The sequence below is a fragment of the Phodopus roborovskii genome, unplaced genomic scaffold (genome assembly GCF_943737965.1).
Source record: "Phodopus roborovskii unplaced genomic scaffold, PHOROB, whole genome shotgun sequence".
NCBI classification, from domain to species: Eukaryota; Metazoa; Chordata; class Mammalia; order Rodentia; family Cricetidae; genus Phodopus; species Phodopus roborovskii.
This window is the reverse complement of record NW_026126541.1, coordinates 32938441-32962114: the sequence shown is the minus strand read 5'-3', so window position 1 is coordinate 32962114 and position 23674 is coordinate 32938441. Positions and strand designations below refer to the sequence as shown.

At 36.8% G+C, this 23674-nt stretch overlaps 1 protein-coding gene across 2 annotated transcripts in view; it reads right to left on the bottom strand.

Annotated features, from left to right (window-relative positions):
- Nucleotides 1–1315: 1315 nt before the first annotated feature.
- Nucleotides 1316–23674, bottom strand: part of LOC127233304 (COBW domain-containing protein 1) — a 45128-nt gene continuing 22769 nt past the window's right edge. For both annotated transcript variants that reach the window (XM_051199728.1, XM_051199729.1), the window contains exons 8-15: nt 22702–22788; nt 20587–20631; nt 14633–14689; nt 11562–11610; nt 4447–4515; nt 4281–4346; nt 2743–2872; nt 1316–2409 (exon numbers count right to left, since the gene is read on the bottom strand). In XM_051199728.1, the coding sequence (XP_051055685.1) occupies nt 2300–2409; nt 2743–2872; nt 4281–4346; nt 4447–4515; nt 11562–11610; nt 14633–14689; nt 20587–20631; nt 22702–22788 (613 nt within the window). In that variant the 3' untranslated portion in view covers nt 1316–2299. The remainder of the gene's footprint in view (nt 2410–2742; nt 2873–4280; nt 4347–4446; nt 4516–11561; nt 11611–14632; nt 14690–20586; nt 20632–22701; nt 22789–23674) is intronic.

Below are 23674 nucleotides of genomic sequence, written 5' to 3'. Positions count from 1 at the left end.
ATCCTTTGAGGTCAGAAGACCCACCCTAAATCTGGGCCACACCTTCTGTTGGCAGTCCATATAAATGACATGGAAGAAGCTTTTGTAGTTTGCCTGCTTGGTCTCATTCTCTGGCAAGTTCATCTATCCTGCTGCTCAGGCATTCCTTTGCTGGTATCAGAACTCACTTCTGTGGAATCCCAACATACCCTGAAGACCAACTGAGAATCCAGCCTTGTGGACTGAACAAATGCAGGGTTCTGGTCAGGAGACCGCCATTGTTGGCTTTCTATTGGCTCTGTGCCTCCAGAGCAGTGGTTCTCAACCTGTGGGTCGAAGCACCTCTGGGGGAGTCAAGGACCCTTTCGCAGGGGTGGCATATCAGATATCCCCCCACAACAGGTGTTTACATTACGGTTTACAACAGTAGTAGCAAAATTACAGTTACAAAGTAGCAATGAAAAGAAGTGTATGGTTGGGGTCAGCGCAACAGGAGGAACTGTATTAAAAGGTCATAGCATCAGAAGGTTGAGAGCCACTGCTCTGGAGAACCATGACTAGCACACCCCTAGTCATTTTTTGGACACGGTATTTCATATTTTGAAAATTAGGCAAATTGAGAAGTTCCTGAGGTCTGAGAAACTTGGACAGCTGGTAAACTCCTAAGCGGTGCTTTGCCTTTAAACAATGTATATGGTACTGTGCCACTGCAGACCTGAGCAATATGATGCATGAAAGGTGCATAAATAAAAGATCTTTATAATTAAAAATACGGAACTTTTACTGTTAATGTGCAGAAGACCCAAATTCAGTTGCCAGTGTGCAACTCACAACTGCGTGTTACTCCAGCTTGAGGGGGTCTTGATTTTTTTCAGGTCTACACAGACACCAACACACATATTCACATGTGTGAACATACATATACATAAATTTTAGAAATCTTTTTAAAAAGGTTATCTGCAAGGCCAGCAAGATGACTGGACTTCAGGTAAAAAGTACTTTCCATAAGCCTTTGGCAACTAGAATTCAGACTTGTTTTGGATTTATAATCCCAGCCCTGGCACTTCTACAGTGAGATGAGAGGCAGAGACAGAATTGGCTGCAAGTTCCAAAGGTGTGCACAGCACAGTAGTAGAAATAAGTTACCTCTCTCAAAACAAGTTGTAGGGAGAGGACTGACTCAAAAGTTGTCCTCTGATCTACATGTGTATACACACACACACACACACACACACACACACACACACACACACACACACGTTTTCTGTATTTACAGTTAGTAGAGGTAGTACAACTCACTACTTCTCAGATTATACAGAATAGTAACACAGTTCAAAATAGTCAAGATGAATTTAATGCCAGCAATAAAACCACAGTTTAACATTCCACAATTTTCTAAGCTAATACAGAACAAAGAGCTGAAGTATCATTACACTGATTGTAAGAGACAGTTTAATTTCTCTGACTCAGATTTCTTCCTCTTTAAGTCTTTAGGAACTAGAGACTCTTTCCATTAGAAACATAGTGACAGGGCTGAAGAGATGGCTCAGTGTTTAAGAACACTGGCTGCTCTTCCAGAGGACCTTCCAGTCCCAGAGGATCCAGTGCCCTCTTCTGGACTCCTTAGGCAATGATGCACATGGTGCACAGACATACATGCAGGCAAAATACCCATGCACATAACAAAAAAAAAAAAAAAAAAAAAAATTAAGGTTAAACATTTTTAAAATTACAAAGACAGACAGCTGGGCGTGGGTGGCATACACCTTTAATCCCAGCACTCAGGAGGCAGAGGCAGGTGGATCTCTGTGAGTTTGAGGCCAGCCTGGTCTAAAGAGCTAGATTCCAGGACAGGTTCCAAAACAATACAGAGAAACCCTGTCTCAAAAAAACAAAACAAAAAACAAAAACAAAACAAAAAAAATCAACAAAGACAACATTTTGTTACTATCAATACAATCATTATATCTCTGCAGTTATCTGAAGTTTAAAGGGAAAATGAAAATGTTGAAGTTTGCCATCATTTTTACAAATAATGAAGTATAAGTTAGCATTCATGCTTAAACTTCAAAGAAAATTCTGGAACTTTTATGAAATACTTGTCTCAAAAAAAATCTTAAGGGGACACATTTTATTGTATGAATATCAAATATTTTTATAGCGATTTACTAAAACTTTATGTATTTTATAAAATAAATACTATCATAAAGTATACTCCTAACTCATAAGAGAGGTAATGAAAAGAATTCAGGATTGAAATACATCCAGTAGAAAAGTGATCCTTGCTCTTCTTATCAGTTCTTTTGGAAAGAAACGGCATCTAGTGTGATGGACAAACTTGGTCTTTGCCAGGTGCTGTCCTCTGTTCTTCTGTTTCTGCTACAGCAGAGATGAAGAGTTCTTTAAGAATAACCTTATCTAAATTCTTTCCTGAGAATAAAACAAAATAGGGATTATATGAGGCTTACTAAAACAACATCTGAATTTCCAGAGTGTTAAATGCATGGTGCTCTCTAGAGATCTACGAAATCAACAGTAACTACATGACTCCTTCTACAACTTTCTAGTTAAACCTCAAATGCAGGTTAGTCCTTGAAGTAATCGCTTTTCTAAGTCATCTGAAGAGCAAAGTTCTAGCAAATCTTTTATTATCTGTGATTCAGACAAATGCACAAGCTTATGTAGCTAGTACAGGTTAAATAACACACTACATCTCCTACAAACCTATTCTTGTATTTTCCTTCAAAAACTTTTGTTACTTACCAATAAAGACCAGCTGACTTGCTCTCTTGGCATCATCTTTCCAGTTTTCTAGGCTCTCTTCCAGGTCGTACAGTTCATGGATGCCTTGCAAAATCATTTGCTGTGGTTTGTCTTTGATGGACACCAGCCCCTGCTCAAAGAACAATCACCATTCATCTCCAATTCAAGTTTGCAGCAGAAATAATACATAAGATTTGAAAATGCTACTTTTCAAAAGACCAACTTATAACAAAGCTACAAAAAATCACCCATTTCAATTATTTGCATATTTTAAGTTTTTTAAAAATTCTAATAATTTTGTGTACTCTGATCCCTGCCCTCCTCAAGACATGGTTTCTCTGTGTATCTCTGGATGTCCTACAACTCCCGCTGTAGACCAAGGTGGTCTCAAACCCAGAAATTTGCTGGCCTTTATCTCCGAAGTGCTGGGATTAAAGGCATGCACTACCATGTCTGACTACTTCTTTAAAATAAAGAATTACTTTCTCTTTTCTGTTTTTGTTGTTGTTGATTTGTTTGTTTGTTTGCTTGTTTTGGAGACAGGGCCTTGCTATGAAGCCCTAGCTAGCCTGAAACTTGCTATGCAGGCCAGGCTGGCCTCAAATTTGCCATCACCATGCTAGCAACAGTTCCTTTTTCTAATGATAAAATTAATATATCAGGATTTTCTAATGTTATTTATCACAACAAAAACTGAAAGTGATCGTATCTGTTATTGCACCATATCATACTAATTTCTCTGCCTTCAAGGGATTGGTATTTCTTTCACAAATTATCAGGAAAACTTGAAAAGTTAAGGTATTTTCTTGATGAATCTGTTTTGGAAATGTATTACAATAAACTTAGGCAATGATTGAATAGAAAGCTATTATATTCATCTGAATAAAAACTTCAGTGTGGGAATGGCAAGGTGTCTGGCTCAGAGGTAAAGGCACTTACACACACACACACACACACACACACACACACACACACACACACACACAATCTAAATGTCAAGTAGTATGAATGGCTTTCCAAAAACGGAACAACAATTCCAGTGTTTTGTACCTTTGTATAAAATATTTCAAATGTTTATAGTGTCGTTAATTTCATCAAGTAATATAAGGTTCAGCAGTGGCAGTATTTTCAACATGATTTCTCTGTTAAATGAAGCGCTCTTAGAAAAATAAACTATCTCCCTAAGTGACCAATCTGTGCCGAGAAGAATAGTTTTGACAGTGTCAAGCTTATGGGCCAGACAACTGCTGGGAATACCTGGCACAGGAAGTCTGGGCTAATGATCCCCAGGCACATAGGTTGTTTTAGGTGCAACACGAAATTAAACTGCAAATAAACAATTTGTTGTTGCTGCTGCTGTTTTACAGTGATTTCCAAAGCTCCTTTTCAGCTATGGAAATTATGAAAATGAGGGCAGACAAAGGTTATGTTTAAGTGTACTAAAATTGTTTCTGTTTAAAATCAAATGTGGTTTTTATATAACAGCCAAGAAAAGGGCACTCTCTCCAAAGTCTGTGAGGGCAAATTGCATACTACACCTTCAGCCGTATGACCTCCATGCAGTGGCCGTCCTTGTTTTGTATGTTCTTTTCCCACAGGAGATTCTGTATCGGGCAACACAATTTCATAAGACCAACCACTGCAAATGCAACAACTATGCAACAAACAGCTGATGAATCATTAATCAGTTAAAATTGCATTCACCTGGATAAATACATTTAGATTCTCTTCCTTCACACTTCCTGGTACTTCAAATGTGACTGTAACAATACTCTGTAAATCAAGAGAATAATCCATCATTTTTGAAGAATCACCTGCCAAGTTTTAAAACTATAACCAGTTTTAAGATGAAAAAAGAAGAGAGCCGTGCTTATGGAGTTTTAGCTGATTAATAACAGTAATCACTATTTCCCTCATTTTTTGGGAATCATCAACTCTACAAAGTAGATCACCAGTATTTAAAAACACCCCCCCCCCCATGTAAGGGTCCTGTGCAAATCAGGAGAGTAGCATACGCTGTGTGCATTCTGCTTGTGTCATCACATCTTTTCCTTTGCTCCTCACCACAACCCCGGGATGATGGGAATGTTTCACTTTATAAAGTCGGGAAAATGAAGCTCAGAAAAATAAATTACTGTGATGCAGAAGCACCGCTCAAAATGACAGTGTGACTCTGCTCTCAGAAAGCCATGTCTGGTGTCTCAATGAGCAAGCACTGTGCTGAGTGACAGGGGTTCTTAGCGAGGCTGGCAGCAGTGGCTTTTCTGGCTCAGGTTGTTGGGGCATCACAGAATTCAAGATTTATTTTTCCTCCTGGTCTCAAAAGATCTGTTTTCTCTAAAGAAGCTTAAGTTTCCTCTAATCGGTTAATAATTAAAATTCAGACCTCCCTTCAACAATATAACCCCAAACTTCAAACTTAGCAATGAAAACACACAAAGGCTTAGGATGTTGTTTAAAAACACCACTCCCACCCTGGATAGTAAGATGCTCAAGCCAAGCTCAAAATGTTTATAACAGGAAGAAAGAGGGTTAAACTCTGGGTAACATCTTAGAAATGCTCATCTCTCCAAGGATTTTAGAAGACCATATAAGACTAAAGAAGAAAACATAAAAAATGATTCAACTGTTTTATTTATTTAATTTTTGCTTCTTTGGTTTTGAAACAGGGTGTTGCTGTGTATTTCAAGCTGGCTTTGAACTCACAATCTCCATTTCAAGCTTAGCTGGAGCTCCAGAACTGTTTTTATGCAAATCTAGACTAGCTAAGAGCCAGACCAATATGCTGACACTTAATCCTCTGATGTTGTCAATATGCAAATCAGAGTGCTTTCTACTAAACATCAGCAGTCAACTTTAAAAAGCATGTTGGACTTTAAACTGTACAGAATATAAAAGTACTTCCCCTCATCTGTGGGACATAATACCATGACTCTGGTATTTGTATGAAACTACAGCTAACACTAAGCCACAAGGTAAGGCCTTTTCAATTTTAACAAAGCACTTACATGTTGTGGTTATAACTTCGACGCTTAAATCCAACTACAAAATTAGCACAAGTTTTTTTGTCTTTCTTCACAATGTCACAGATAGTAAATTCATTCTGACCAGGGATCCTAGCAATCTCAATATATGATTTTCCCCCTTTTTTATCAAATTACCTTTTCACATAAAGGAAGCACTCTATAGCTTCTCTTTGACACGTCATAATGTCAACATTATCAGTCTTGTGCTTTGGGAGGTGACTCATTAACACAAGGTCACATGAATGTAAGCATTGTGATACTGTGACAATAGATGTGGCAACAGATGCCAACTCAGTGAATGATGGGCAGGTACTGTATTCAGCATGGATCCAGCAGACAATGGGACGATCCACACAACACTCAGGACACAGCAGAATGGTGAGGATTCATAAAGCTACTCAGAATACCATGCAGTTTTAACCTGATGAAATATTTATTTCTGGAATTTTTACACTTAATATTTTGGATTGCAATTGGCTACACAGAATGGAAAACACAGATTATGCGTGCTCCACCTGTATTCAATGTTCATCAATAAGTGATTTTTTAAATGCTTTTTTTAAAGTGATGTGTATATACAATGGATTACTATATAGTCTCAGGAAGAAGGAAATTGTGCCATATAGTATAATGTGAATAAACCTTGAGGATGTTATCATAGATGGAAGTGAGTCAGGAGTAGAACAAATATTGTACAATTCCACTTGTAGTAAGTGCTTAAAGTAGTTAAACTTAGAGAAATCAGAAAATAAAATAGCAGCTACTCGGTGCTGGGAAGGCAGCACTGAGGAGCTGCTGTTCAATGAGTCCCATTTGAGTACCGCAGGACACAAAGTTCTGCTGTACAACACACATATAACAAAAAACGCTCACTTAGAATTTCTTTAGAGGACAGAGATCAACTTAAACAGTTTCTATTGTTTTCCCCACAGCAGTACAGGTTACTTATTTTAAGATCTTAGTAAACATATCCTACTTTAAAACTGCTTTTGGTAGTTCAAAGTAATCTTACGCATTTAAATAAAATGGTGATTTTTTTTTCTCATTAAAGAGATCACTATAAGTGCCTAAAACCTTATGCCTAGCTATACTACAAAAGGTTACAAATGAAATGCAATGTGTCAGTTTCAACAGAAAGTAATTTTGTCTTCAAAAAACATGAAGATGCATTTCGTTCAACTTAGTCTTTACTGCTGAGAATGCCTCAACACAGGACTCAGTATACTCCCTGCTTTACTGTTAGCTTAAAGGCTTTTCTGAGCATTCCCCCCTCCCCCTTCTTTTGCAGATTAGGGACATGACTTTATTCAGTTAGTTTTGGTTTTCTAAGACAGTCTCAAGGAACCCAGGCTGGCTTTGAACTGTTGACCCTCCTGCCATCTACCGCCTCAGAACTGGAAACACAGGCACTAGAGACAGGCATCACAACACCTTGCTATCACTTATTTTAAAAGGGTAAAATTAACACCAGCAATAGGCACAAATTATTCTTGAAACTAACAAAACGCATAATAGGGTTCAAGGTGGATGCCCCTGTTTTGGAACTGTGGCTTTCATACCAACTCTTTTCACACGAGGAAAACTCAAAGACAATGAAAGGTATATATTGTGGTAAAAGCTCAAGAATTCAAACTTGCCTCTAAAAATAAAACTAACCATAGCCACTTGGACTTTCTCGTCTATATTCCCATCCCAGCTCATCTTTATTAGGATTAAGCAAGGAATAATACAAAATAAAAAAGGTGAACTACAGTAAATATTTCTCAGTAACTCAGATACAGCATATCTTAGGTATTACCACCCTCAGACTAGATTTTTTTATATTTATTTTTGATTTGGACCTAAAACTAAATCTCTTTTCATGACTAGTAACACAAAGCAGAAAAAGGAAGCAATAATTCACATAATTAAAGCCTAATAAAGAAATTCCCCTAAAATAAAATTAACAGTAAATCTGGTTTGTTTTTGGCTTATTTTCCCAGTTAACTCACTAGATTCTCAGTTGTACCCTATGTAAATAAGACCTACTATGCAGTAACTTCTACATGGACAACCAAGCTCAGTAATGCACTCAAACTCACCTCCTCTTGTCCCCATGCTACAGTCCTTTACTGCTCTTTGCCTCTGGTGTTTTCTGCCTCCAAATGACAAGCTAAGCATGTAGCATTCTCATTCAAATCTTTGTCCTCCAGATGTTTCTAGAGTTTTCTAGGTTCCTCTAGTTAGTACACATTTCCCACCACTCCTCCTTCTTCTTACTAAATCCTCAGGCTCATGGATTTACCATTTCCACTGCAGGTATTCACTCCATGATATAGAATCTTCATGCTTGATCTCTAGATCCCCAAGACAAGTCCTGCCTCTCTAACACTGACACACAACAGTGTGAGCCTTCTTTGCCTTACACATTATACCTCAGCGCATTAGAACAAACTTCCAGTCCCTGTCATCTAAAAAAGACCTCTGTACTAAAAACCTGCTTCTCTGGGACATATGTTCTCACTTTTCAATGCCTGGATTACCTCCCCCCTTCTTTGTATCTACTTATAACAAACAAAAACAAAAACAAAAACAAACAAACCAGTCAACCAGCCAAAAAAAATCCTACTGGTTTAAAATTTCTCTTTAGTATTCAAGTCAGAATAACAATTACCTTTCTTTGACCAGCCAGTGCATAAGGGACTTTATTTTATCGATCTGAGTAGGAGATATAAAGGTAGGTGCTTGTACACATGTGTGTGTGTGTGTGTGTGTGTGTGTGTGTGTGTGTGTGTGTGTGTACAGATAACACTGAACTACACACTAAAACCTGAATGATTTACTTTATATAAAAATACTACCTTTCATAAAGCTTTTGATGAGGTTGAGGACAGATGTAATGGTTAACCTTCATTATCACTTGATTAGATTTAGAAACAGAATGGAGGGACTAGAGAGTTGGCTCTGTGGTCAAGAGCACTGGCTACTGTTCAAAGGTCCTGGCTTCAATGCCCAGCACTGACATGGCAGATCATCTCTCCTTCCCGGCTGCAGATGCAATGTGACAGCTGCCTCATGTCCCTGCTGCCACACCTGAAACTGTGAGCCAAAGTCAACCCTTCCTTCCTTCCTTCAAGTTGTTCTTGTCAGGTGGTTTGTCAGAGCAACAAGAAAAGTAACCAGTACAATGTTCTGGCCCTAAATATAGCACTTTGGCACTTGAGAAACAAAAGCAGGAAAACCACTCACCCACTCTACCCATCCCGCCTTCTCCCTGAAGCAGGCCATAAACATCACACTGCTTTACTGAGCTTTCCTTCCAACAGATCTTACAAGTCTTGTGTGACAAGTGCCAAGAAGAAAAGAGCATCCTTATCTGAAGGAAGTGGAGGAAGCCCTGAGTGAGAAGTCCTGAGTGGATATGTGTTGTTGACATAGGCACAGCCATGTCAAGGCATAGCCTCAGGTTCAGAGGAATGGCAAAGCCTTCTTCCGGGGACCAAGTGCAAGTGTTGACGGTGTGTGCAGAGTGTCTACCACTAATCAGATATTTATGGTCTGAAGTATGCTCCCCCACAGAAACTGCTCCTACCACGATTAGCTAAACGTGTCTCCTTGGTCATGCTATATTCCATACATTCTATTCAACTCTATAAAATAAACCCTGAGCTTCTAGCACCCTGAGGATTTTCTTTCAGTCAAAAGCCCAGACCACCCAATCCCAGCTTTCCTGTGTTTCTTTCTGTCTGTGTGCATCTGTCTTTTCTTCATTCCCTACAGCCCTAGTCAGGTCCAAATGCCTGAAGCAGCGGACAAACACATCACTTATGTCTGAAGATAAAAGTCACAAAGAAGACCCTAAATAAATAAGCTTTTGCCAAATCTTTCAACTTAATATTGTTAGGCCATATTCTTTCTCCTATCATCTCTCTCTACAACTCTCTATTATTAATTAAACCTATACAGAAACATTCAGGTTTAACCAATTAATAAGGATTTCATTCTGAAGGATTCCATATCATAAACTAGGTAAAAGTGTATGCTTTCTTCTTGCTAATCAATCTTGTGATGGGGACTTCAGCTCTGAATTTGACAAGGAGTGAAGAAGACATACAGTTCCTCCTCTACAAGTCTGATCCACTAAACCAATGAAATGGTTCATGCTTGAATCATAGATCCCTGGAACAACCCTTTGCTCTATGTTTATGCATTTAAAGCAGGGCAGTGTATCAGAAACTCATGTTGAGGTTTAACAAAAACAGACATGCCCTATTTACTGGAGAAATGATGTAATGTCTGGGAATTGCTTCAACATACTGTAGCAGGAGTCATGAGTACATACAGGTTCTTTATGCCATCCTACTTTTATGTATGACTAAAATTTACTATTTAGAAAATATATTTTAAACTCCAGAAAAGGAATGTTGGAAAGATAGATGAAATAAAATTGACAAAATGTTGATACCATTTAAACTAAATGATGTATACAAGAGATCCATTTTAGTTTCTTTACTTTTGCACAGCACTGAAAATATTCATAATAAAATGTTAAAACTATGATTAACATACATGTATTTAAGCCTCATTTCTGGAGATTTGAGGGGAAGGAACTATGGAATATCTGAACTTGGACAGCAAGAAAAGCAGAAAGATAGGAAGGCAGGCAGGCAAGATGCTCCAAAAGTGATTCTGAATTACACCACTGTTTGAGAATCTTCGTTCTTTGACAAATATTCACTGAGATGCTATTACATACCAAATCCTATACTATGTAATGAACAATTGTTTTTAAAGACTCTGTAGCAATGCAAGAGTAAAGCAAGGGGGAAGTGTTTCAAATCACACTGCACAATCTTATAAATACCACGATGGGCTGCATTCAGGACATCATGAATGTGGATACTGGCCATCTCCATTTTCTTTATCTTTTAATCCCAGATTCCTAATGTGATATCTCGAACCCAGCTCAGTAAGAATGTGCTGAAACTTCATCCCAGGACTGATACTAAATGCCATATACACTTGATTTCCCTTAAAATTCCACTGCCAAAGATTTACTATTTGTCTCACTTACTCATTTTAGAGGTAATGAATGTTATATTCTTTGAGAAGTATGCCATGCACATGGTGGTACAGCCCTCTGTGAACATGAGACAAAATGAAGACAATGTACAAGTGACTGTTGTTCTCTTGCCCATTACAAGCGGTAAAGACTTGGAAACTCAGTTACAGCTTCCAGACAGAAGGGCCAGGCACACAGTTCACTCACATTTAATCCTCTTACTGATTAAATGAAATCAAGGAGCTTCACTAAAGTTCTACCTTCTAGGACTTGCTTAGGAGAAACATTGTTTTGAGAGAACATATTTACTTTGTTCCCAGCATCTTAAATATCATCCTAGAGAATCACAAAAACTAGAGTTCAAATTTATAGTGCTACCGAAGGTAAAACTCAAGGTCAGGGTTTATTTAAATAAGCCATCCTTTATTTCCCCCTAATCAGTCAGTTAAATTTAGCTTAAGCAGAAAGCAGATAGAACCTCTGGGCTCATTTAGGTAGATTTTCTCATCAAAATAAGCTTGAACACAGGATTTTCTAAAATAGCAGGAAATATAGAAGCTTTGAATTCTTCTTAACATGTGAAAAAATTTCCTGCTAAACTAGATTGCACACACTCAAAGACATACAACTCCTAAAATTGCAAATATAATCTATAAATAACATGTTAGGAAGAGATCTAATAAAAAGTAATCTAAGTAGAACCAACTTAGTTGAAAGAGATACTTGAAAATTTTATAAAATTTTATTTTTACCTGATCAAGGTGGGGTGCTGTTGGTACATGCTGAAGCTTTTTCTGTAAACTAAGAACAACCAATCACAGGATGCAAAGATCAGTATACTTCTAATTTAATATTACTCATTACCCAGAAACACAGGCCAATTAAGAAACAAACATTTCATAACTGAATCTACCAGAAAGTTCTAATTTACCTACTGTGCATAAGTTCTAAATTTATACATACATGCAATATTTTTATAGAACAATTGAGAGATCTAAAATATATGTAGAGAAAAGCTGACAGATCTAAGAAATAAAAAATGCACACACATAAGTACCATACAATGAAGAGAAAAACTAATGTTTTAACAACATTCTATCGTTAAATGTCAGTTTTTTTAATTCAGTAGGTTAATACAATAATTTTAATAGGCTTAGAAACATACAGATGGTCATTCTGTAATGTTCCACATTTCTTACTTTTCATGCTTCCTAATATGAAAATACACTCGTATCTTTAAAAAGTTAGAAATGCAAATTTTCCTATATTAAGGGGTTTCCATTGAATGCACATATCTATTATTAAAGGACAAACAGAATCCAAGTACAAATTTCCTATATAGTCAGTTACTAGTTAAGAAAAAATGAAGCCAGGCATAGTGATACAAGCATACAGGAAGGAGGCAGAGGTAAGAGGATCTATTTGAGTTCGAAGACAACCTGGTCCATGTAGGGAGTTCCAGGACAGCCAGAGCTACACAGTGAAGTCTCAAAAGGAAGAGGGAGAGAGGAAAGAGGAGGGGGAGGGGGAGAGGGAGAGAAGATGAAAGAAAATGAACTTAGAATAATCTTAAGAATGCATTGTTCTGTTATGAGAAGAGCCAGGAGATCAATATGCAGAAGAGATTACTACCATAACAACTGGAGCACACACTTAGACAGTGATGGTGACTGGGGGGGGGGGGGACTTAAACCCTTGCAGATGTTGAGTCTCCAAGCACAGTGAAGGGTAAATTAGTAACAGCACATTTAGGCTGTAGGAACTATTGTGGAAGGAATGACTCACTCTGGGGGTCTTAGAGAGAAAGTGTCAAATTAAATCCTTCCCAGCTGGTTGCTAACAGCTAAGCAAAAAGAAAGCCAAGCAATGGCCTCATCTACTACTGGGGGACAACGTTACATTCGCACTCCTTTAAGTGCTGCTAAAACATTATAACTGCTCTTAATCAAAAGTACAAGGAGATTAGAAAACTGTTGGAAAATCATGTTTCAGTGTGTACATACACTCAGACAGTGAGTACATACAACTTCACATTCAAGAAAAAATCCAAGAAATTAACAAGGAACTTTAAGGGTTAGTTCCTGGTAAGTCTCAGGAATTGTATGCCCTTAATTTAGTTGTATATTAACAAGAAAAGAAACTGTACTTTAGTGGACAAGCATAAGGTAATAAAATCTGAAACTTTTTAATCAGAATCTTTTGTGTGAAAAACAACCTAATGAGTTGCATATTCCATATGCAACCATCGTTCAGTATAAAACTCTTGAGTACTCAAAAATGTACGGCAGGAAAACTTCACACTGTGGAAAGAAACAATCAGGTGCTCTGGCCATACCATATACACAGGAATGCTTAAATGACTACATACTCATAGTGACTCACATATACCATCACTCCTATCTTCGTACTGCCCAGACCAAGAAAAGGGAATGCATATTTTTACCCAGGTGCTCCAGCAATGGTCATTTTAACTTGTTGCTGGGTTACACTGAAACTCCAGCACCAGAAGCAATGGGTGAAAAGTAGCTCTTTACTAAAGACTTAACTAGCTAGAATGGCTAGCTGTAGCCCTTGAGTTGTAAGGTAACAAATCTAACTCGCTGGATTTCAATGTAAAATGATGAGGAAATAGCTGCCTTGCATATTCCATACTTCTAGGCACTAAATAAAGTAGCTCCATTAAAAAAAACCACAATAAATGGGAATTTAATTCTCTGTAAGATAAAGAGGTTCAATAAAACATCATGTCATATCCTCATGGGTTATTTTAGCCATTTTAAAGAGTGAGCAATACTAAAGACATGGGGGACTGGGTGCCTACTTGTAGCTTGTACAGAAGCACTCACTATACCTACTCATAAAAATAACAGCCTTACTCATTAAAAATATTCAGAAGTAAATATCTCTGATATTAAATAGACTCATATGAAACTTAAAAAATACTATAAGCATTATTTACAATAGCTAAGATGTGGAAATAACCTCGGCCCACAGAAGCAGGCACTTGAATATATTGGTTTCCAGGAGAGAAAGATAAGGCCCTTCCATTCAATGAATTTTACAAGTCTGTGTTATACATCATTATCATCATGCCTAAAGTTAACAATTCTGTATTGTAACAAAAATATATTATGAAAGAGCTTATGTTATATACTCTTAGTACAATTAGAGAAATAAATAAACAACTGAGTCAGACCCATCGGCACACATGTTTAATTCTAGTACTCCAGAGGCAGAGGCAGGCAGGTCTATGTGAGTTTGGGTCAGCTGGTCAATAGAGCAAGTTCCAGGCCAGCCAAAGCTACATAGCAAGATCCTGTCTCAAAACAAAACAACAACAAAACACTGATGTCCAAGAATAAATTTCTTCCTCTCTTTATTATAAAGATCCTTCCAAAAAACGAGACAGAAAACTGATCTACTAACTAAGGGGAAGGGAGTGGTCTGTGAGAGTACCCATTTAGATTTTTCTATGTATTTCATGAGTTTTTTTTTTTTTTTTTTTTTTTTTTAAAGAGTGTTGCAATGGTTGGTACACAAATATTGGTGAGTTCCGAGGCTTAAGTATCATTTACATTATAATTTCTATAGATATAGCTTTCATGATCATAATTAAAATGATCCTGTAAGCTGAGTACTTTAATCTCAGCACTTGGGAGGCTGAGGCAGAGGATCACAAGTTTAAAGGCCAAGATTTTCTTTTTATTCAGAAAACAAAACAAACCTATATGTCAAAGAAATGGCATCTTAAATAATGGGAAAAAGGAATGAAACACATTACATAAACAAAATGACCAAAATATTAAAAAAAAAAAAAGCATACCTTATTCCAGAGAGAATATCATAGGCATGAAGATCTAATATATTTGAGAGATGAACTCTAAAAGGAAGAAAATACATTTAAACTGTTGAAAATTCTGTGAAATATATCCAATTGATCAAGAATAAAATTTCAAATTGGGCACAGTAGCCAATTTCAGCATTTAGGACAAGAACAACCTTCAGAATTTAGCTCAAGGACATCCTTGGCTACTTAGTGAGTTCAAGGCCAGTCTGGGCTATATGAGACCCTGTCTCAAAAAGAAAATTTTCTTTTTCTTTTTTTTTTTTTTTTTGTATTTTCCACCTTTATTTGTCCCTTTTTATTATTTCATTTATTTATTTATTTACTTATTTATTTTTGAGACAGGTATATCTTTGGCTGTACTTGAAGTCAGTCTGCAGATTAAGCTGGCCTTAAAATCACAGATATCTGCCTGCCTCTGCTTCCAGTATGCTGGTATTAAAGGCATGTGCCACCATGCACAGCTACTCTATTTCTCTCTTAATCACCATCTTTTTTTTTTAATTTATTTTATATAACAAAGTCCATTTAAATGAAAACAAACATTTATAGACAATATTTGGGAATTTGGGCGTAGTTCTTTCCAAACTACTTCCTGCTGGTAAGGGGCGCTGTCATGGGGGATTCGAAGAAGATTCAGAAATCCTGGCTGTAGTCTGTAAGGCTGCTTTGTCCAGCTACATATGGAATTGGGGTGGAGGGATGGGAGGGGAGGGTGGTTAGAGTGCATGTGAGAGGGCAGAGAGGGTAAAAGAGAGGGAAGGAGGAAGGGAGGGAGGGAGAGGGAACTGGGATCGACATGTAAAATAATAAATTAAATTAAAAAAAAAATGCTTTGACTCCAAAATTTAAGTTCAAGAACAAGTTACTGGGGAAAAGGATTTCTATTTTTGTTTCCACAGAAAATGAAAAGATATGGATTCCTTCCAGACTAATGTGGTTCGATCAAGCCAGACCGCCTGAAACAGAATACCAGGTGATCCTACATTCAAAAAGAAAATTTTCTAAAGATCTTTTATCAAGGCCAGATGGTGGTAGCGCACTCCTTTAGTCCCAGTACTCAGGAGGCAGAGGCAGGCCTCCTGTGAGTTCAAGACCAGGCTGGTCTACAAGAGCTAGTTCCAGAACAGTCTCCAAAGCTAGAGAGACACTGTCTCGAAAAAACAAACAACAAAAACAGCCTACAACAACAAAAAAAAAGATATGTAAGTATAGAGATTAATCAGTCTTAGAGCTGGAGAGAAAGAGAGAGAGAGAGAGAGAGAGAGGGAGGACCTGGGTTTGGTTCTCAGCACCTGTGTGGCTCACAGCTGCCTGGAACTCGTTTTGGGAGATCTGATGCACATTTCTGAGCTCCCTGAGTATTAGACATAAGTCATTTTAAAAACTAGCATATTATATTTAGGGAGATACATTAAATGACAGGCAAGAAAACAAGAAATACTGTAAGAGAATTCTACCTAAAATTCCTAAAAGTAGATAAATGGTAAAGATCAGGCTCAGGCGTATGTGTGTACACACACACACACACACACACACACACACACACACACACACACACACAATCACTTGTTACTGCTTCAAAAGTTTCCTTTCCACTTCTGATTGTCCTTTAATTATAATTCTATATGCTTTAAAATATTTTCAGAGTAAAAAATTATCTAAATAACCTTTCCTAAACAGCTATTACCCCAAATGTGAAATAAAAGTAACAAATGGACAGTAGTTTACACACATTCCAAATGCCTTTGGGATTTTCCTAATTCTTTCATATCTTCTCTGATAAAATAGGTAATATAAAAATAGTAGGACTGGAGAGAAATAATATAGAAATACTAGGCTCAGCTGTTAAGAGCATACTGGCTGCTTTTCCAGAGGACCTGGGTTCAATTCTCAGCACCCACATGGCAGCTCACAACTGTCTATAACTCCTGTTCCAGGGCATCCAATACCCTCAGACAGACAGACGTGCAGAGAAAACACTAATGTACATAAAATAAAAAATAAATTATAAAAAAAATACTAGGACTCTAAAGCTGAGCATGATGGTGCACACCTTTTATCCCAGCACTTGGGAGGCAAAGGCAGTTGGGGGGTACCCTGGGGAGGGGCGTTGGCTGAGGAAGGGGAGACATTAGAACTCAGGCTCTGGGGCTGGAAGTACAGCACCTGGACACAGCATGTGTAAGGCTCTGGAATACTAATACCAATCAATCCCAAATACCAAAAAATAAAAAAAGATATAAATAAAACCAAAACGAGTCAAACCACCAGGGTGTGAATTAATACTAGCTCCCCCTGGAGCCACACCTTTGATTTTACTTGTTCAGAATGAGGGCACAAGAGGATAAAGCTTCCCGGTTCACAATGCTGTCACAACAAACTCTTTCTCTGAACATTAGTGACGCCTGAACCTTATCAGGAATGCAGCAATTCAAATAACTAAAAATCTACCTCAACCAGCACTTAGTTTGGTTTAAATACAGAGGTAAATTTACAAAAATGGATGACTGATTTCCAGTTTTAACATAAGTCCATGAAAGAGCAGAAAATGATGACTTCATAATTAAACTAATGGGAATATTTAAAAGAAAACAAAACTACAATCAAAAGTACAATTTAATCCAATACTAGACCCAAGCAGCTTGCCAGACATTTCTGAATATTTTTTTAAGAAGAAAAACAAAGTTCATTTGTCACATTCAAAATATCTGATTAAGAACACAGATGTAAGATAAAATAATCTCCTTTAGTTCAGAAATGACCAGCTGTGCCTGCCTTGTTTGCTTGCAGCAAGCAGCAATACACTCAGAACAGCATTCTATGAGATTATGAATGCTCATCTTGGCATAGACAGACAAATTCCCATCTTATTAAACAACAAATACCACCATGTTAATATACTATATAAAGACTTCAAATATTGGACAGGCTAGATGTTCTGAGCCAGGGAAATGATGAGGCAAATGTTCTGGGAATCCGAACATTTACACTAAGTGATAAAAATCCAAGCATTAAGCATACTTCCTTTTCCATCTTAACAGTTAAACAGATATTTATAAAGACAGATTGAAACCACACAAGTTTATCCTCTTCACTTCGGCAGTTTAAAGAAAAGTCTGTGTTACCAATTCTGTGAATACTCAGTTCTGTGTTAAAAAAACGCCCTTCAAAACACACCACTGCCCCACGGTGACTGTGTCCTTGAGAACACTGTCATTTAGAGATAACTCTGCTTGATACCATGTCCTTTAGGCACCTCTAAGAATGAAAAGACCAACAACAGAATAACCACAAGGAATCGATCACTTGCCAAAGTCTCAGTGGTCAGTATAAGAGGATAAGGCATACTCCCACGTGGAAGTTTTTTTATGACTTTTACCCCAAACCAATACTGCTTTGGAGAACAAAGTCTGTACTCATTTAAAACATGTCTAGAAAAAATTTCCACGGCATTGAATGTGTTCATTTAATTTCTCCCTTCTGAAATAAAATAACAGATATTTTTCTAAGACATTCAAACTATAAGATCAAAAGACCATTATTTTAAATTAAATAGGAAAACAAATCAAAGGAAAAAAAATCTTCAAAAGTTCATTCTCCCAGTCTTAAACAGCCTACAGCTACAACTTTAGGGAGATTGCCTAATAACCATCTTTTCAAATTCAGTGAGTCTCTCCAGAGGGATCACCAGGTCTACACAATTGCTGTTATTTCCACAAGCTTGGTGCTAAACCCTAGTACTAAATGTCCAAATGTTCTCATTACCCTTTCCAACCTTCTCATATGCCCTAAACGTCAGTGATTAGACCACAGTGAGTCCACTCCCTCAAGTGTCTCACTGCTTTTAAATCTTTCAGTAACTCCTTGCTGCCAACAGGAGAAAAATCCTATGTGTCATGGCATTCTTGGTCCTTGGAGCAAACTGAATAAAGCAACACAATGAAAACTAAAAAAAAAAGTACTTTTGTTTTACGTGGTTGTTTAATTCCTGAACCCACCCTGCAATGCTTACAACCAATGGAAAATTGAAATGGTTAACTTATTGACCCGCTGCATTTTGATTTTCCTCTATTCAATTCATGTGGATCTCTAAAATTGTAAAAGTCCAGAAAAGATAAGAATGCATGCCTTCTAACATCCCCTCCTACTTCAGAAGTCTATGCAGTCCTTTAGAACTTGTATTTGCCTGCCAATTCACTTAAACCTTGCCAGTAAGACAACACCACACATAATTCTTATCCCATTTTACAAGGTCAAGGTGAGCCTTTGCTTATGCATGCTTACAGTTCTTTCATTTTTTTCCAGCTTCTGTCAACTCAAAATACTAATGGGATTAAAATGCTAAAATTAATGACTAATTATTTTGCTAAGAATTAAATCTATGATCTAAACTGGGAAGCCCAAGTTGCCATATATCTCAGGGAATTTGGGAGAATAATGTAAGATTCATGACCCAATAGTAAGACTCCTACTTATAGCTGATCTTTATGGAAAAGGTCTCTAACTTAAGACCAGTGTTCCCAGCAAGGACATGCTATTTCCGAGTCACAGATCCACTTCCACCAGCAGATAATGAAGAATGAGGAGATGAAGATTTTCTTCACTTGCACCCTCATTCTTAAGTAGCAAACACTGCATGATTAATAGTCTTGTAAGAGAGCAAATGTTAAAATACACAACAAATGAAACCATTACATAATAAGCTAATCAAGAGGGAACTTTATTTAGAACATGGACAATTTCAAAGTAGAAATAAAGAAAATATGAACTGAATACATGCTGTCACTACAGAAACATACCCACTGATAGGTATGATTCTTAAAAGCAAACTGAAGTGTTATGGAGATGCCTGTCCATTATAAAATGAAGAAAATCAAGGAGAAACCAAATATAGACTGATAGGAAGAAGACATAGTGAGGAATGGCTCAGATTATGTGTTAGATTATCTTGTTTCTACAGCACAGTGCCTGTAGCAGGAACACAGCAAAAGCATCTGTGGCCCCTGAAAATGCATACCAAATTCATTCTCCAGCTGCACACACACTCAGAGCAGCTGCTGCTATTACTGCCTCACACTTCTGAATTCTGTCAACACCTCTAAGCTTCGCTACTGCAGCAAGCCACTCAGCTAAGGCTTCTGCATTTGACAATGGAACACTCAGTTAGAGGCTGGGTGGCACTAGGTTGCCAGCTATAAGGCTCAGAGGGGTCTACTAAGTCATTCTTGTCCCCAACATGATCTTAACAAAATACCCTTCCTGAAATCACAACAGCATTCAAAGAAAGACAATTCAATCTACAAAAATACAGTTCAGAGATTTTTTTTAAAGGAGTACAATTATTTCAGAAGATTATGTATATCTTTATGAACAGAACTACAAGAAGCTATAGAAGATGTAAATAAAGGAATGCATTAAAAACTTAAAACATAAAAAAAACTATGTACTCTTATTGAAGTTTATTTGCAACATTAAGGCTTTAAAGTACTAAAAACTCATTTAAAGGTCTTAAATTAAGATTCCGGAATAGCCTTTCCAGATTTATTTATCATAGCTCTGTAGTTCTTAGCAAAGGTACTAACTAAATATGGCAAATTAATTTGTAAACAGCATTAAGATAATATTTAGGTGTTACCTTAATGCATTTATGTCTTTATTATATCATAATTAAGTTACTTATCAATTTTTAATAACTAAAGGGTAAATTATTTGTTGTTGGTAGTAGTAACAGGTTTTTTTTTCTTCCTCCCTCTTCCCACCTTGAACTTCTAACTTCTGGTCTATACATCCAAAATGCTGAGATTACAGGCACATGAACTATGCACAGTTTATTGCAGTATTGTGGTCAACTCCAGGGCCTTATTCATGTTAGGCAACAATCTCCCAACTGACACATAACCTCCAATCCCAGTAATAACTTTAAAAAGTACCTTGATCTTTGAGTTTCTAAAATTTTTCCCAGTCCATTTATTGACCTGAAATAAAAAACAAAAGGGGTTAAAAAGTAAATGGTAACTTTTTAAAAAAGCATACAAAATCAATTATTCCTAAAACAAAGTAAACAGACACAGTGTAACCAGAACTAGTAAAAATTGAAAATGGAAAACAAACTTGCAGTTTTTTTAAAGGCTTAGAATTCTTTCCCTTCAAACCACATATCTGGCACAATCTAGTTGTGCAGTTAAGAAAACTTGTTGCTCAAAGCCTACCACACAACTGGAGGATATGTATGACTGTGAGTTACAAAAGGTTCTTTACTTTAGGAAATGGGTAAGGATGTGGCTCAGTGGTAGAGTTCTTATTAAAAAAGAAAAGGAAGGAAAAGAATGATTCGTAAGTAGCAGGGATTCCTAATGCTTTGTATACTCAAAACTTTTGCATGATAGCCAGTTTTAATATATACACATTGTAGAAATGGTGAATGCAAAACACCAAAATAAAAGAAAAAGGTTCCCTTTGGATGCCATAAAATATACTTTAATTCCTTTAAATACTGTGAACAACCATGTATTTTTATAACATTAATTCTCTTTTCTTTACAGATACATAGCCAAAATATGTGCTGCTTGTTGGATATGGTCTCATGGATAAGCCTTCCTGTGTGCAAGGATTCTGAGGTCTCACTTTTGGACGACTGAACAAGAGTCTTAATCTTCTCTCTGCAACTCTCCGCTGTAATAACTGCTCAGGAAGCACTCACTAAGTGTCAGGCACTGGGCATGGCTCACTAGCAATTCCCCAGGGCTCATGTACTACTTAAAGCAAACTTGTAAGATAGGTTTTATTCTTGTTTTGAAGATGGTGTTTAAGAAGCTTAAATAAAACAGTGAGAAACAGATCAAGGATTGCAGACTTCAACTCCATATTCTTAAACACTATGCAATATTATCTGCCTTCTACAGGAGACATTATTTTTTATAGTAAGACCTGAAGATATTATTATATAGAGGAAAAAGTATGAATTTCTTTCTCTTGTAATCATAATCACTACAAATAAACCTTTAATGAGTTATGTATTTTTTTATTCAGTTTTATAGTATATACTATATAAACTAGTGGTACTACAGTCAACACGTAAGGTCAACAGAAATTTGATCAGATATGGTAAGGCCAACCTGTTCTAAAAAACTCTATAATCACTAAGAGTGACCAATAAGGAAAGTTATTGAAATACATGGGAGTGTCTAATTTAGGTCTTAGAAAATAATTTAAGACACAGTCCCTGGACTTTACCCTCATCTGAAAAATCCACCTTTGGTTTCAAAGGGAATGGAACTCTCCAAACCAGCCAGCAAAATGACTGTTATATTATTTATTTATAACAGTATCATTCATACTATTCTATTTTGATTAGTCATGCACATAGGCAATACAGACATAAAGCAAGCTGGATGACAAAGCAGAGCTGACAAGGAAACCATTAAAATCAAGCTCACCAGATGAAAATATACAATATTACATATTATAAAGGAGAGGATATACTCAGAAACTGGCAAGTAAGAAAATATTGTGAGTAGGTGGGACCTGGTAAGATATATACATGAAAAAGTGAATTAGCTGTCTTAGGGAGTTAAGGAGGCTTGACCTTAGGAAACAGTCAAAGAACAGACAGGAAATAAAAACTTATAAAGGGAGTTGATGGACCTAGAAAATCAGCCTAAAAATTCCAAATTTTGTTTTGCAAGCACTGGTGAACTATTTCTATTTACTTAACGATTAGTCAAGAACAATATATGTGATTCCTTAATGACCTTTAAAGCAAGTCAATCATGAATCTTACGTTCCTTTAGAACAGTAGTCATGGCAAAAATATTTTACATATTAAAATTTAGGTTTGAACACATTTAACATAATTTTCATTGTTCTTTAAAAACAAATTTAGGTTTATTTTTTAAATTGACATTTAAAAACTGTACATAAAGAGGGTGCCATGTGACATCTCAATACATATACAAACTGTCTCACTTAGGTAAACATATCTATCTCCTCCAACATTCTTTCTTCTGGCTCTTTAAAATGCAATAGTTAAGTGCTGTCTACTGTACCTGATAGTTGTAGCTAATTTGTTTAGCTCCTCTTCAGAAACCAAGTCTGTTTTATTGATAAGAATCATGTCTGCCAAAGCAACTTGCCTAAAACAGCAAAGAATAAGTGTCAGAAGAAAAATTTAAGTCAACATTTCAATTAAGAATTAGCTTGGCTTCAGTATGCTCCCAATCTCATTCTACAGAAGAATTTCATGTAAGCTCATCCAAAAAGTATCTGTTAATGATTCTATGAAGATAAATCTCCAGAGTTTTTAATCAGAGAATAATTTTTAATTCATGGTGTGTGCGTGTTCATGTATACATTAAAGAAAAGCACAAATTCAGTTATCCATTACAATGAGAATAAGGATAGCCTATTTAGTTCTGAAAACAGCCTACTGTTGGCACAAAAATAGACAGGTAGACCAATGGAATCAAATTGAAAATCCTGATATTAACCCACACACCTATGAACACCTGATTTTCGACAAAGCAGCTAAAAGAATACAATGGGGCGAGGACAGCATCTTCAACAAATGGTGCTGGCACAATTGGATGATGGTGTGTAGAAGATTGCAGATAGACCCATGTCTGTCACCATGCACAAAACTCAAGTCCAAATGGATCAAAGACCTCAACATCAATCCAACCACACTGAACCTCTTAGAAGAGAAAGTAGGAGGTACCCTTGAACAAATTGGTATAGGAAATCACTTCCTGAACATAACTCCAGGGGCACAGACACTGACAGCAAAAATTAATAAATGGGACCTCTTCAAACTTAGAAGCTTCTTTAAGGCAAAGGACACAGTGGACAAGACCAAACGGCAGCCCACAGACCGGGAAAAAATTTTCACCAATGCTATATCTGACAAAGGGCTGATCTCCAAAATATACAAAGAACTCAAGAAACTAGTCAACAAAACACCAAATAACCCTATTAGAAAATGGGGTACAGAACTGAAGAAAGAATTCTCAATGGAGGAAATCA